The following is a 14,744-nucleotide window of genomic DNA, read 5'->3' as shown; positions in this document are numbered from 1 at the left end:
AAAGTGCTAGGATTACAGGCTTGAGACACTGTGCCCAGTCTATAATTTAAATTTATTGATGAAAATAATAATTTGTAGAGCAAATAACTTTTATAATGTTCAAGTCTACCATTATCTTTATATGTAAACATTCAGAACTAAAAGTTTAGAACATTCTCTTTTCTCTGTTGTTCAAAAATGTTAAACGATTGTAATAATTAACTTATGAATTATATTTTGCCTATTGAAAACAAAATTAAGCTGCTGAGTCAATGTTTAAGTGATAACTATGAAATGATATTCTGTCCTTTATTGCCAATATGTTTAGGAGGACTGTTCAGTTGGCAGTAGGTTGTTAGGCAGAGAATATGAGCTAAAACTTCACTTTTCATGGTCAGAGAAGCTTACATATTTATAAAATTGTTTTGACATCCTCTGTTGCTATGTCTATCTAAGGCAGATATTTTCCTACCATAGCATTATACAAATCTGTTCTCAGTGTCCACAGTATTTTAAGCAAGAGTTATGTGTCCAGCAACAATGTAAAGTCGTGTTAAGTAACGATGGTGCAGTGCATGTTTATAGGACACCAGACAGAATAGATACGCCTCTAGTCACAGGGCCTGTGACATCAGCCAAGCTAAACTGAGTAATTATCTCTAGTTCTTTCAGCAAATCTTGCTCCTCAGACCCCATATTTCAGCCTAAGAAAACTCTGAAAGGCAAGCAGTTAATCCCATTTAAAGCTGTCACACTTCATTAGTCAGGCTTAGAAGTGGTACAGTGGAGGAATCTTTTCTAAGAACTATGCTGAGTCAAAGGAATAAAGTGTAGATTTGAAAAACTCTACTCAAATTTCATCTTCTCTTTAAAATTGCTCCCACCCTTCCCTTCTCCCACCATACCCTATTCCCTTCCCAAGATCAGTTTTTGCTATAGTACTTACCAACTAACATATAGTTCAGTTATATATTGTGTTTATTGTTAATTATCTGGCTTTCTCTACTAGAATGTAAGTTGCAGGAAAGTTATATTTCTTTCTCTTTCTTTTTTGTTTACTGAGGTAATGAAAGTGCCTAAACAGTGCCTAGTGCACAATTGACTCAATAAATACTTATTGAATTAAGGATTTTTATGGTACCAAAAAAGCAGCCACACAAGATTACTTTTAGGTTTCTCTGTTCATTAAGGCTTCAGAAGGAATATTAAAGCAAGAGATGATGCAGTCCACAAAACACTAAGCTATTCAATAATGTTAAATGTTCAAGCAATACTAGAAAAACAAATGTTGACCTAAGAAGTGGAAAGCGGGGAATGTTGTTAGTGGCATGAGTATAGTTGACTTTTTTTTTTTTTTTTTAAATTTATTTATTATTATTATACTTTAAGTTGTAGGGTACATGTGCACAACATGCAGGTTTGTTACATATGTATACTTGTGCCATGTTGGTGTGCTGCACCCATCAACTCGTCATTTACATCAGGTATAACTCCCAATGCAATCCCTCCCCCCTCCCCCCTCCCCATGATAGGCCCCGGTGTGTGATGTTCCCCTTCCCGAGTCCAAGTGATCTCATTGTTCAGTTCCCACCTATGAGTGAGAACATGCGGTGTTTGGTTTTCTGTTCTTGTGATAGTTTGCTAAGAATGATGGTTTCCAGCTGCATCCATGTCCCTACAAAGGACACAAACTCATCCTTTTTTATGGCTGCATAGTATTCCATGGTGTATATGTGCCACATTTTCTTAATCCAATCTGTCACTGATGGACATTTGGGTTGATTCCAAGTCTTTGCTATTGTGAATAGTGCTGCAATAAACATACGTGTGCATGTGTCTTTATAGCAGCATAATTTATAATCCTTTGGGTATATACCCAGTAATGGGATGGCTGGGTCATATGGTACATCTAGTTCTAGATCCTTGAGGAATCGCCATACTGTTTTCCATAATGGTTGAACTAGTTTACAATCCCACCAACAGTGTAAAAGTGTTCCTATTTCTCCACATCCTCTCCAGCACCTGTTGTTTCCTGACTTTTGAATGATCGCCATTCTAACTGGTGTGAGATGGTATCTCATTGTGGTTTTGATTTGCATTTCTCTGATGGCCAGTGATGATGAGCATTTTTTCATGTGTCTGTTGGCTGTATGAATGTCTTCTTTTGAGAAATGTCTGTTCATATCCTTTGCCCACTTTTTGATGGGGTTGTTTGTTTTTTTCTTGTAAATTTGTTTGAGTTCTTTGTAGGTTCTGGATATTAGCCCTTTGTCAGATGAGTAGATTGCAAAAATTTTCTCCCATTCTGTAGGTTGCCTGTTCACTCTGATGGTAGTTTCTTTTGCTGTGCAGAAGCTCTTTAGTTTAATGAGATCCCATTTGTCAATTTTGGCTTTTGCTGCCGTTGCTTTTGGTGTTTTAGACATGAAGTCTTTGCCCATGCCTATGTCCTGAATGGTACTACCTAGGTTTTCCTCTAGGATTTTTATGGTATTAGGTCTAACATTTAAGTCTCTAATCCATCTTGAATTAATTTTCGTATAAGGAGTAAGGAAAGGATCCAGACCAAAGCCTGGCAGAGACACAACAAAAAAAGAGTATTTTAGACCAATATCCCTGATGAACATTGATGCAAAAATCCTCAATAAAATACTGGCAAACCGGATTCAGCAACACATCAAAAAGCTTATCCACCATGATCAAGTGGGCTTCATCCCTGGGATGCAAGGCTGGTTCAACATTCGCAAATCAATAAACATAATCCAGCATATAAACACGACCAAAGACAAGAACCACATCATTATCTCAATAGATGCAGAAAAGGCTTTTGACAAAATTCAACAGCCCTTCATGCTAAAAACGCTCAATAAATTCGGTATTGATGGAACGTACCTCAAAATAATAAGAGCTATTTATGACAAACCCATAGCCAATATCATACTGAATGGGCAAAAACTGGAAAAATTCCCTTTGAAAACTGGCACAAGACAGGGATGCCCTCTCTCACCACTCCTATTCAACATAGTGTTGGAAGTTCTGGCTAGGGCAATCAGGCAAGAGAAAGAAATCAAGGGGATTCAGTTAGGAAAAGAAGAAGTCAAATTGTCCCTGTTTGCAGATGACATGATTGTATATTTAGAAAACCCCATTGTCTCAGCCCAGAATCTCCTTAAGCTGATAAGCAACTTCAGCAAAGTCTCAGGATACAAAATTAATGTGCAAAAATCACAAGCATTCTTATACACCAGTAACAGACAAACAGAGAGCCAAATCAGGAATGAACTTCCATTCACAATTGCTTCAAAGAGAATAAAATACCTAGGAATCCAACTTACAAGGGATGTAAAGGACCTCTTCAAGGAGAACTACAAACCACTGCTCAGTGAAATAAAAGAGGACACAAACAAATGGAAGAACATACCATGCTCATGGATAGGAAGAATCAATATCGTGAAAATGGCCATACTGCCCAAGGTAATATATAGATTCAATGCCATTCCCATCAAGCTACCAATGAGCTTCTTCACAGAATTGGAAAAAACTGCTTTAAAGTTCATATGGAACCAAAAAAGAGCCCGCATCTCCAAGACAATCCTAAGTCAAAAGAACAAAGCTGGAGGCATCACGCTACCTGACTTCAAACTATACTCCAAGGCTACAGTAACCAAAACAGCATGGTACTGGTACCAAAACAGAGATATAGACCAATGGAACAGAACAGAGTCCTCAGAAATAATACCACACATCTACAGCCATCTGATCTTTGACAAACCTGAGAGAAACAAGAAATGGGGAAAGGATTCCCTATTTAATAAATGGTGCTGGGAAAATTGGCTAGCCATAAGTAGAAAGCTGAAACTGGATCCTTTCCTTACTCCTTAGACTTTTTTTTTTTTTTTTTTTCTTTGAGACAGAGTCTCCCATTGTCGCCCAGGCTGGAGTGCAGTGGCGCAATCTCAGTTCACTGCAAGCTCCTGCGGGTTCACACCATTCTCCTGCCTCAGCCTCCCGAGTAGCTGGGACTACAGGCGCCCGCCACCACGCCTGGCTAATTTTTTGTATTTTTAGTAAAGACGAGGTTTCACCGTGTTAGCCAGGATGGTTTCAATCTCCTGAGCTCGTGATCCGCCTGCCTTGGCCTCCCAAAGTGCTGAGACTATAGGCGTGAGCCACCGCACCCAGCCTATAGTTGGTTTTTTACATTGAATTCTTTCATTGATATTAGGCTAGCAGATTCCATGACTTTCTCTGTGTTTGGTGCTATATGGTTCCCAATCTCACCATACTGCTCAGAGCACTGTCATTCTTTTATAAACTACACATGCTTAAATGTCTCCTAACTCTGTGGTCAGCATTTCACTTGGAAGAAAGTTATGTAGTTTCACATTTTATATGTGCCTCTCTTCTTTTTACTTCTAGGACAACTTTATTTATTTTATCCTTATGACATCAGCTACAGAGAGAATGGGAAAGAGAAGATGAAAAATAGGTCAGTTTAGCTTCCATAGGTCCACTAGCAAGTTTTACTGGGAATTGAAACACTTACTTAAAATTAGATTAGCTGATGGTCTATGGAATTCTTGGCTGTCATTATCACTAATTATTCAGGCCAGCTATGTTTTATTTTCCTTTTGGATATCAGATCTGTGCAATCATATTGTTTTGTTTATACGTGTAGATTTATCACAGAAACTGTATCTTTTGAAAGTGACAATTCTGCAGGATAAAAGGTTCCCAGCATAGTTGGAAGTATTGTTTTGAAAAGCAGAGTGCCAATTCATAAGTAGTATGTTTTAGGAGGTCATGTTTACAGTAGCTTATAGTAGAGGTGACAGAAATAATGTCAAGCAGATGCTGCCTTTCTTCTCTTGCATTTGGGTTATTTAAACACACTGCAATATTCTGAAATATGAAGCAGTGCTCTTACGATTTCTAGACATGTGGTACCCAATTCTGTTGTTTCATACATTTTAAATGACCATCAAACATTTTTATTATTAAGAAGTTATTAGAGTAATGGTGGTAAGTCCAAGTGTATTTGCCTTTTAATTAATATGGTTATGTATTGGATTTATCTCAGCTTCTGGTTTTATTTGTATAAGAATCTAACAAATTTCAATATTACTAGCAAAAAACCTGAGTCATTAAAAAGGCATAACTTCCTTTGCTTATTTTCTTTAATCGAGATTTAGTATTTCGTCCCAATTTCCCTGAGGAGTGTCAGAACAGCTGTGAAAGATACTACTTTTCTCTCTCAATTCTCCATTAATTTTCTTAGTCTGTTTTCGGTTAAGTCCTGATTTTGATTCATATGTTGGTATGCATTTCCATGTGAGAAAATGACAAAAGCCCTGGTTGAGGAGGAAAACCTGTTCTGAGTCTGACCTTTTATTTTATTGATAAATAACTGAGTGATCAGTTTCCTATGTATTTTATGAAAACAAAATTTAACAGAAACCAAATACACATTTATATTTACAAACATGACTCTTCTCTTGTAACAGAGCTGAAAGGAAGAACACTTTTAAGATGGTTTGTTTTTTGAGCCCTTTTGGATCAAAATTCTTATCACGACTCTTTGAAAAATGTAATGACTGTAATAAAGTATTACATGATCAGGAACTGATACAGATTATGTTTATGGTAGATATTTTGGTAGCTATGAAACATGAATTTTATTATTTGTGCAGATACAACATGGGATCAATGAAGAAATCAATGTACATATATAAATGCATTTTAATCTATTTTATAAATTAAATTTTGAGAATTTAGAAGAGTTCATGATGTAACTTTTGATTGAAAACCTTATGGTAAATAATATTCATATTTGATGTATACATCCAATGAGAATGATAGGGTACAGTGTTTTAAGATTGGCAGCCTCTTCGACAAACACTAAAAAGCACACATAAAAAATATATGTTGTCCTTTCTCTCAGGAGTTACAAATACATAAGGCAATATCAGTTTTTCCACACTTTTCCAGTGTACTGAATTAAATTGGTACATATCTTCAATGGATAGAAAAATTATTTTTTCTTACCAGGTTAGTATTAAGATGTTCAGAGACAAATTATAATTTTCCATTTAATAAGATACAGTCCATAAATTAAACTCTTTTACAGACAGTAATAGTAATCTCAAGTGAATATAGAAAATTTCTGATGTCATGTGTTGATATCAATGAGTTGGTATGATGGTATAAATGTCTACCATTAATATATACTATATTAATTTATATGGAACTTACGTGCTGCTGTTATCATCTGCACTGAATTTTCATTTGTGATTCTGCTTAACTTCATGCAGACTTGCCTTAATTTGTTAAGGATCTGAGTTTAAATTTCGTTTAATTCACTATAGCTTATATTTATGACCTTTGACCTTACTCTTATCTGTAGCTGGCAGCAGATATATTTTCAGTTGCCAGATTTCCTTAAAATGTTATTTGCTATACCTTCTATGAATAGAGGTGGATTATAAAGAAGATAAAATACCAGTGATGTTAATAAAAACAAAATTATTTTTTTTCAGTTTTTTCAATCATCCTTATTACAGTTCATGCTGCTATTTCTGCATATTGCTAAATGTTGTCAACTTGATGCATTATTTTAAAATCATTTTATCTTTAGATTGTCATAATGGAAGTGCAAGGCTTGAAGTCAGTTGCTCCCAATCGAATTGTTTACTGTACAATGGAAGTGGAAGGAGAAAAACTGCAGACAGACCAGGCTGAAGCCTCAAGGCCACAGTAAGCCAGTTGAAAAAAATGTATTGTTGTTATTGTTTGTTTTTTTAATCCTCCCAAAGAAACATGCTCTATTTATGTGCATAAATGTGTGGTATTACACTCTAAAACTGCTATTTGGCTAGCTTTGTCTCAAATGTGTTAGAACTAGTGTGTTCCTTTCTGGATAATGATGTTATAATTAGAATTTTGGCAGAATTCCTGTGTAGTACGAACAGGAAATCCAACATGCAAATGCAAAGCTAATCATTAGGCAATAAAACATTTATAAGGAATTTCTAAGGAAAGCAAATTTTATCATCATTTGTTATTTGAAAGGTAATACATAATCCTATTTCATTTGTGAGAATTGTATTCTAATAGCCTTTTCATTTTTGTCTGTTATAGTTCTTGGTGATGTAACAGTAGATACCATGATTCTGCACAATTATTTGGAATACTTAGTAAGTGGGCTAGAGAAGCAGTTAATGACTACTGCTCCATAATCAGAGTATAAAGCTGCTTTTTGCCAGCAGTTTGATGTTTCAGATTCTGGCAATGAGTTAATTAAATTAGTAAGATGTTCTCTTTAACTCATTCAAACTTGAGGAACCATCATGGTCTCTAGTAGAAACAACCAGGCTGGCCTGAGGAATTCAGATGCAATATGCTTGACCTTCATTTGTACATTACCTTTAGAAAACATTTTCTTTTCTTCTATTTAATCTTTATTCTAAATATCTTATAGGATTTAGGATTTTTGCCTTGTTATAATACCAATATGTGACCTGTTCATTCAAGAAACCTCTGTTGAGATCCCAAATAGGCACTAAAGATGTATGAGAAATGTTCATTTTCTTTAGAGCAGGCAGGATAGGGAGATACAGTGGGTTATGTGTAATGGAAGAGAGGTGCTCAGAGTGTTAGGGGGTTGAAAAGAAATAAGTCGAAGCTTCTCATCCTAACCTACAAATTCCTACAGGCCTGCCTTGACCAATCTCTCATGACCTCTGGGATCTCGCCTGCTCCCTCTGTTCCTCTGATCTTCTGCAATTCATCTGCCCTAGACTTCATGCAGTTCCTCAAACACTTATCCACCCATTCCCAGTGTCACACTTGCTTTCCCCTCTGCTTGTAGTCATCTTCCCTGTTATCTTTGTATAGCTGTTTTCTTGGCATTGAGAATCTCAACTTAACCATCACTGAGAATAATCCTTCCCTTTAACCTAGTGGGAAGTGTATATTTTCTGGCTCACCACTTTTTAATTTTTGGACTGTGTTAATTATGTGTTTATTTTGCAATATATTTCCTCCTGAGAAAAGGACAAAACATCTTATCCTATTTAGTCTTATATCTGAGTACTTAGTAGGCATTCAAGTGGAATTTATTAATTCAATTGACTAAACTTATTTTTGTGATCTAGTCACAGTATATATTTGGGGGTAATACATTAGTATATTCACAGAATTGTGTAATCATCACCACTATCCATTTTTGAATATACTCATCATCTCAAAAAAAAAAAACAAAACACAAAACTGTGCCCTTTAGCTATCAACCCCTAACCACTCCAGGCTTAAGCAACCACTAATTTACTTTCTGTCTTTTATAGATTTACCTATTCTGGACATTTCATATAAATAGAATTATATGTACAGTCATGTGTTTCTTAACAGCAGGGATATATTCTGAGAAATGTGTCATTAGGTGATTTTGTTGAACATCATAGAGTATACTCATACAAGCTGATATGGTATAAATATTTTTCCTTACATGTATATATTTCATATGGAAAGCTAAATGTCCTAGCACCGTTACATTTTTCCTGCCTGATGTGCAATGCCAGTATCAAGTGCCATATATTAAGTCTGTTCAAGTCCTTTGCCCATTTTTGTTTTCTCAGGTTTTAAGAGTTCCTCTATTTTTGGATATTAGGCCTTTATCATATATGTGATTTGCAAACCTTTTCTCTCATTCTGTGAATTTGTTCACTTTCTTGATTTGTATTTTGAAACACAAAATTTTGATGAAGTCCAATTTATTTTTTTCTTTGTTGTGCCTTTGTTGTCACCACTGAGAATTCATTGTCAAACCTAAAGTCACTAAGCTTTAGCTCTATGCCTTCTCCTAAGACTTTCATAATTTTAACTCTTATATTTAGGTCACTGATCCATTTTAGGTTGATTTTTGTATATGGTGTAATGTAAGGGTCCAGCTTCCTTCTTTTACATGTGACTATTCAGTTGTCCCAACACCATTTGTTGAATTCTTTCTTTATTGAGTGTTATTTGCATCCTTTTGGAAAATCAGTTGACCATAGACACATGCATTTCTTTCTGGACTCTCAATTCTGTTTTACCAATCTATATGCCTGTTCTTATGCCACTACCACACTTTCTTGATTACCATTGCTCTGCAGTAATTTTTGAAATCAGGAGTGTAAGGCTTTCACCTGTGTTGCTTTTCAAGATTGTTTTGGCTATTCTGAAATTTGATATGAATTTTAGGAACAGTTTATCAACTTTTGTGAAGATTATGCAAAGATCACCAACTGAGATTCCAGTAGGGATTATGTTGTAACTGTAGGTCGATTAGGAACATACTGCCATCTTAACAGTATTAAGTCGTCTGATCCACAGACATGGGATGTCTTTCTATGTATTTAAGACCTTCAGTTTCCCTTTCAACAATGTCTTGTAGCTTTCAAAGTAAAAGTTTTATTTTTTGTTACATGTATTTCTATTATTTTATTCTTTTTTATGCTATTGTGAGTGGAATTGTTTTCGTAATTTTACTTTCAAATCATTCAAATTATTGGAAATGTAATTATTTTTGTATATAGATTTTATATGCATCAATCAAGCTTACTGAGCTTGCTTATTAACTCTAAAGTTTTTAGTGGATTTTTTAGTGGATTTTTGTAGGCTTTTCTATGTGCAAGACCATGTCATCTGCAAATACTGATAGTTTAACTTCTTCCTGTCTAATTTAGATTTCCATTATTTAATTTTTTTGACTAATTGTCTCCTGTTCAATGCTGAATAAAAGTGGTAAGAAAAGGCATGTTGGTGGTATTCCTGATCATAGGGGGAAAGCATGTAATCCTTTATAATCAAATCTGATTTTAGGTCTGGATTTTTAATAGAAACTCTTAGCAGTTTAAGGATGTTCCTTTCTATTCCTAGTTTGTTGACTATTTTTATAATGAAAGGGTGTTTGATTTTGTAAAATGCTTTCCTACAGCTCTTGAGATGATCATGTGGATTTTATCTTTTATTCTGTTGATATGATATAACACATTATTTGATTTTCAGGTGTTAAATGAACCTTGCATTCCTTGCACAATTCCCACTTCATCATAATATAGGATTTTAAAAATTTGTTACTGGATTTGGTTTTCTGTGCTTTGTTGAAGTTTTTGGCCTCTATATTCATAAGAGATATTGTCCTTGTAGTTTTTTGTGTAATGTCTCTGATTTTGTTATCAGGGTAATAGTGGCCTTGTAGAATAAGTTTTAAGTGGACCGTTCAATTTTTTTCAAAGGTATGAAGAATTTGTATTTTTTTGAAAGCATTTGGTAGAATTCACCAATGGAGTCATCTGGGACTGAGCTTTTCTTTGGTAGTAATTCTGTGATTGTTAATTTGATCTCATGTTATAGATCTGTTCATTGTCTTTCTTCTTGAGTCATTTTAGGTTTTTCTATTAGGTTGGTGCAAAAGTAATTGTGTTTTTTGCCATTAAAAGTTAATGCCATTAAGTTTTTGATTCATCCAAGTTCTTTAACTTATTGTTACACATTTGATCATAGTTTTTATAATTATTTTTAGTTTCTGTAAGGTCAGTAATAGTATTCTGTCTTCCATTTCTGATTCTAGTAATTTGAATATCCTTTCTTTTTTCTTAGCCCGTCTAACTAAAAGTTTGTCCATTAAAAAAACTATTTTAAATAACATTTCTAGGATGATTTCTTGGACTCTCTCCTATTTTTCTATTCCCTATTTTATCTTCATTCTGCACTATTTACCTCCTCCTTTTTTTAGGTTTAGTTTGCTTTCAATTTTACCGTGTGTTAGGTGAAAAGTTAGGCTTTTGATTTCAGATCTTTCTTTTTTCTTAATATAGGCAATTGCAACTGTAAATTTCCCTCTAAGCACTGCTTTAGTTGCATTTGTAAGTAATGATATAATCTCTTTTCATTTTCTTTCATCTAGGTGCCTTTGATCAGCAAAATATTTTGTTTCTGTAGTAAATAGAGTCAATGGAAGAAGGTTCTTAGCTGCAGGAAATATAAACCCCAGGCCTGCCATGCCACTCCAGTGGCCGAGAGAATTGAAGTCTTGTCAGTCCTGAAACCCACTGGAAGAACATTATTGTACCACCACTTGTTGGGAAGCTCTTTCATGGTCCTTAGATTATTTTATTAGGTCTACCCTACTAATCCATGAGATATTGAGGGAGTGCAACTTCTCTAATAATCTCAATGCCATGGTTTTTTTTTCTTCCCCACATAATCTTCTCTGTTTTATTTAGGTATAAAATAAAATCCATCTATTGTAGATTAGATGATTTTTAGTAAATTTATACATTTGTGCAACTATCATCAAAATTCAATTTTTAGACATATCACTTCAGAAAGTTCTGTCATGGCCATTTGCAGTCTATTCCTGCTCCCACTCTCAGTTCCAGGAAACCACTCATCTATTTTCAGGCTCTGCAATTTTACTTTTCCTGGATAGTTTATATAAATGGAATCATGCAATATGTAGTCTTTGTATCTGGATTTTTTTTTTGCTTATCGTAGTTTCTACAAAATCTTATATTTAATTGATACTTAAATATTTGGTTTGTGAGACCAATTAACTTTTATCTGAAGTTATGTTATTTTAACACTTTTTTTTTAACAAACAGTAAAAGTTTCATGGGCTGTTATTTAATTTTCTATATATTCATAATGTATTTGAAAGGGCTTCTGATACTGGGGAACAAGTGCATGAACAATATAAGTGAATTAAAATACTTAGAAACCTGAGAGGAAGTATTATAATAAGCCCTCAGTGCTCTTTTTTTAAAATTACTCTTTCTGTAAGGAAATTTGACTAAAATAGCCTTTCTGTGTTTCCCCATGAACACTGAGTTAACTTTTTAAATGAATTAAGAGATTTGTATTTATCATGGTATCCCAGGGCAGATTACCTTAAAAATGTATCTCATGAATGCTGACCAACTGCAGCTTTTTAGCAGTGTCATTACTTTCATCCCGAACTCATCTTGCACAACAGGAAAGAGATTTATCTCCTCCATCATCATAGTGAATTATGTCTCAGACACGTTTTCCAAATTTTAATGCTTCAACAGTTTGTGCTTTGTTGGAGATAAATTCATCCTTCTGTCTGATACTAATTAAAGTGTCTTATTTAGTCCATATTTCCAATACACTTAATCAAGATTTCTGACCATTGCCTATTTCATTCCTGTAGTTCTGATTTCCTGCCAGCAATTAGGGGGAAACAGTGTGTGAGGTTGGTACATAACCTAGAATATAGGACCTGGGGTCTAATAAACGTGGTATTGATAGACAAGTTTGATTTACAAAGAGTGACGGGGAGACAGTGTAATTTGAGAAAGTTTCATTTTAATTTTTATTTTGTAAAATAGGGAAGGGAGTGTGGATAAACTATATTTTTCAGTTATGGAGAAAATTCCTGTTATTTATGGATTTTTAAGTCATCGTTTCACAGCCTCTTAGTAAACCAGGAAGAGTTTTTTATGAATGAGATACAGAGGAATTGTTTCTATACTTTATAGCGTTTTACCCTTTCCAGACATTTCATTTATTTTGATGTTAGCCCATACCCTTAATGATACCACTGAAAAGAAAATAGAGGGATAGTAGGAGGGATGACCAGCTGTGGGGTGGAGAAGGGAGAACAGAATTTATTATAGTCATATAGTAGTCCTAAATTTCCTTTTATGTACTAGTCTTTTATTCCCTCCAAGTGTTAAGTATCCTTTGAGTGCCTAAACAAACACAGGAGCTAGTAACAGCCTATGGAAGGTAAAAATAGATCTTGGTACCAGGAAAATAAGGTAATTCATTATTAAACACAAATAAGGGAGAACGTTTAGCATGATATCTAACCTCTTTTTTAATTTTTTCATTTTTTTGTAGAGATGAAGTCTGTGTTACCCAGGCTTGTCTCAAATTCCTGGCCTCAAGCAATCCTCCCACCTCAGCCTCCCGAAGTGCTGGGATTACAGGTGTGAGCCACCATACCCAGCCTTGAAATCTAACCTCTTAACAAATTTTTAAGTGTCCAGTGCAGTACCACAATAAAATAAAAGTGCACTGATAATCACACTAGGGAATTAAATATCGGTGACATTTGTTAGAGAAAAAAACCAAAAACACCAGGAAGCCACACTGTGTTTTTGCCACGCCTTCTGTCTCTCCTTCATCCCGTAGTGCTGTTTTATTAAAAGCATTTGAAGATTAATGGGTCTCTACTGCCCACCCCCTGAAAGTAATAAAAAGACAAGAAGCAATAAGAAAAACTAATGAATTGTGTGTCATTAGAGAAATGTATTTATGGGTATTATGATAGAACATCCTTTTGCCTCATAAAAATGATGGGAAATACAGTCTCCAGTACCAATTTCTGGAAACTTTAAATTCTTAACTAGAATTGTAATATCTGTCAAACTATTGAAAGAACATTGCAGCTACAAATGGAATGCTTATCACAATGGCAAGGTACTGAGACAATGTTTAAGAGAGATTAAATACAGACTGCATATAAAACAAGATAATCTAACCATGCTTTTTAAAAGCATATTAGCTTCCATTTTAATTCAGTAATGTCCGAATTATTTTTGAAGTATAATTCATTAGTCAACTGTTCTTACAGACTAGAGATAAAATAAAATATGCTACATTTTTATATGATCTTTGAAAAACAGTGCCTTCTTTTTTTTTAGAGAGAGTCTCACTCTGTCACCAGGCTGGAGTGCTGGAGTGCAATGGTGCAATCCCAGCGCACTGCAATCTCCACCTCCCAGGTTCAAGAAATTCTCTACCTCAGCCTCTTGAGTAACTGGGACTACAGGCATGCACCACCACACCCAGCTAATTTTTGTAGTTTTAGTAGAGTTGGGGTTTCACTGTGTTGGCCAGGATGGTCTCGATCTCTTGACCTCGTGATCTGCCCACCTCGCCCTCCCAAAGTGCTGGGATTACAGGCGTGAGCCACCACGGTCAGCCAACTGTGCCTATTTTTAATGAACCAAACGCAAAACACTCAAACCATACAAAAGTTTTCTCTCCTCTCATTTCCATCTTCAAAATCATGACAGATTGCTTCTTTTTATATAAATAAATTCACTAGAAGTAACATTTCTCAAGACCGATACTGTTGGTGCAGAACAAAATGAAGCCTAAAGAGATAAGCATTAGGCAAATACAGAAATTTACATTCATTGAGAATTTATTTACAATAAAGAGAGCAATCTGGGGATCCTTAAAATTAGAGGCATCTGAATTAATAAGAAGATATGATGGATTTAGATTCCAGATGTTAGCTGAAGAGCATTCATGAGCTCCAGTGAAAAACAGCATGGAGAAATAGGAACACTTTCACACAGTCAATAGGACTAAAAACTAGTTCAACCATTGTGGAAGACAGTGTGGCGATTCCTCAAGGATCTAGAACTAGAAATACCATTTGACCCAGCCATCCCATTACTGGGGATATACCCAAAGGATTATAAATCATGCTGCTCTAAAGACACATGCACATGTATGTTTATTGCAGCACTATTCACAATAGCAAAGACTTGGAACCAACCCAGATGTCCATCAGTGACAGACTGGATTAAGAAAATGTGGCACATATACACCATGGAATACTATGCAGCCATAAAAAAGGATGAGTTCGTGTCCTTTGTAGGGACATGGATGCAGCTGGAAACCATCATTCTTAGCAAACTGTCGCAAGAACAGAAAACCAAACACCGCATATTCTCACTCATAGGTGG

The 14,744-nt window shown here is 35.1% G+C and overlaps 1 protein-coding gene across 8 annotated transcripts in view; it reads left to right on the top strand.

Moving 5' to 3' along the window:
• CADPS2 (calcium dependent secretion activator 2) overlaps positions 1-14,744 on the top strand; it is a 560,307-nt gene that overhangs the window by 252,782 nt on the left and 292,781 nt on the right. For all 8 annotated transcript variants that reach the window (XM_073009305.1, XM_073009306.1, XM_073009312.1 and 5 more), the window contains exon 6: positions 6,614-6,732. In XM_073009305.1, coding sequence (XP_072865406.1) covers positions 6,614-6,732 — 119 coding nt within the window. The remainder of the gene's footprint in view (positions 1-6,613; positions 6,733-14,744) is intronic.

This window comes from Chlorocebus sabaeus, chromosome 21 (assembly GCF_047675955.1).
Source record: "Chlorocebus sabaeus isolate Y175 chromosome 21, mChlSab1.0.hap1, whole genome shotgun sequence".
NCBI classification, from domain to species: Eukaryota; Metazoa; Chordata; class Mammalia; order Primates; family Cercopithecidae; genus Chlorocebus; species Chlorocebus sabaeus.
Note: the sequence above shows the minus strand (reverse complement) of the source record. Positions and strands in the feature narration are given on the sequence as shown.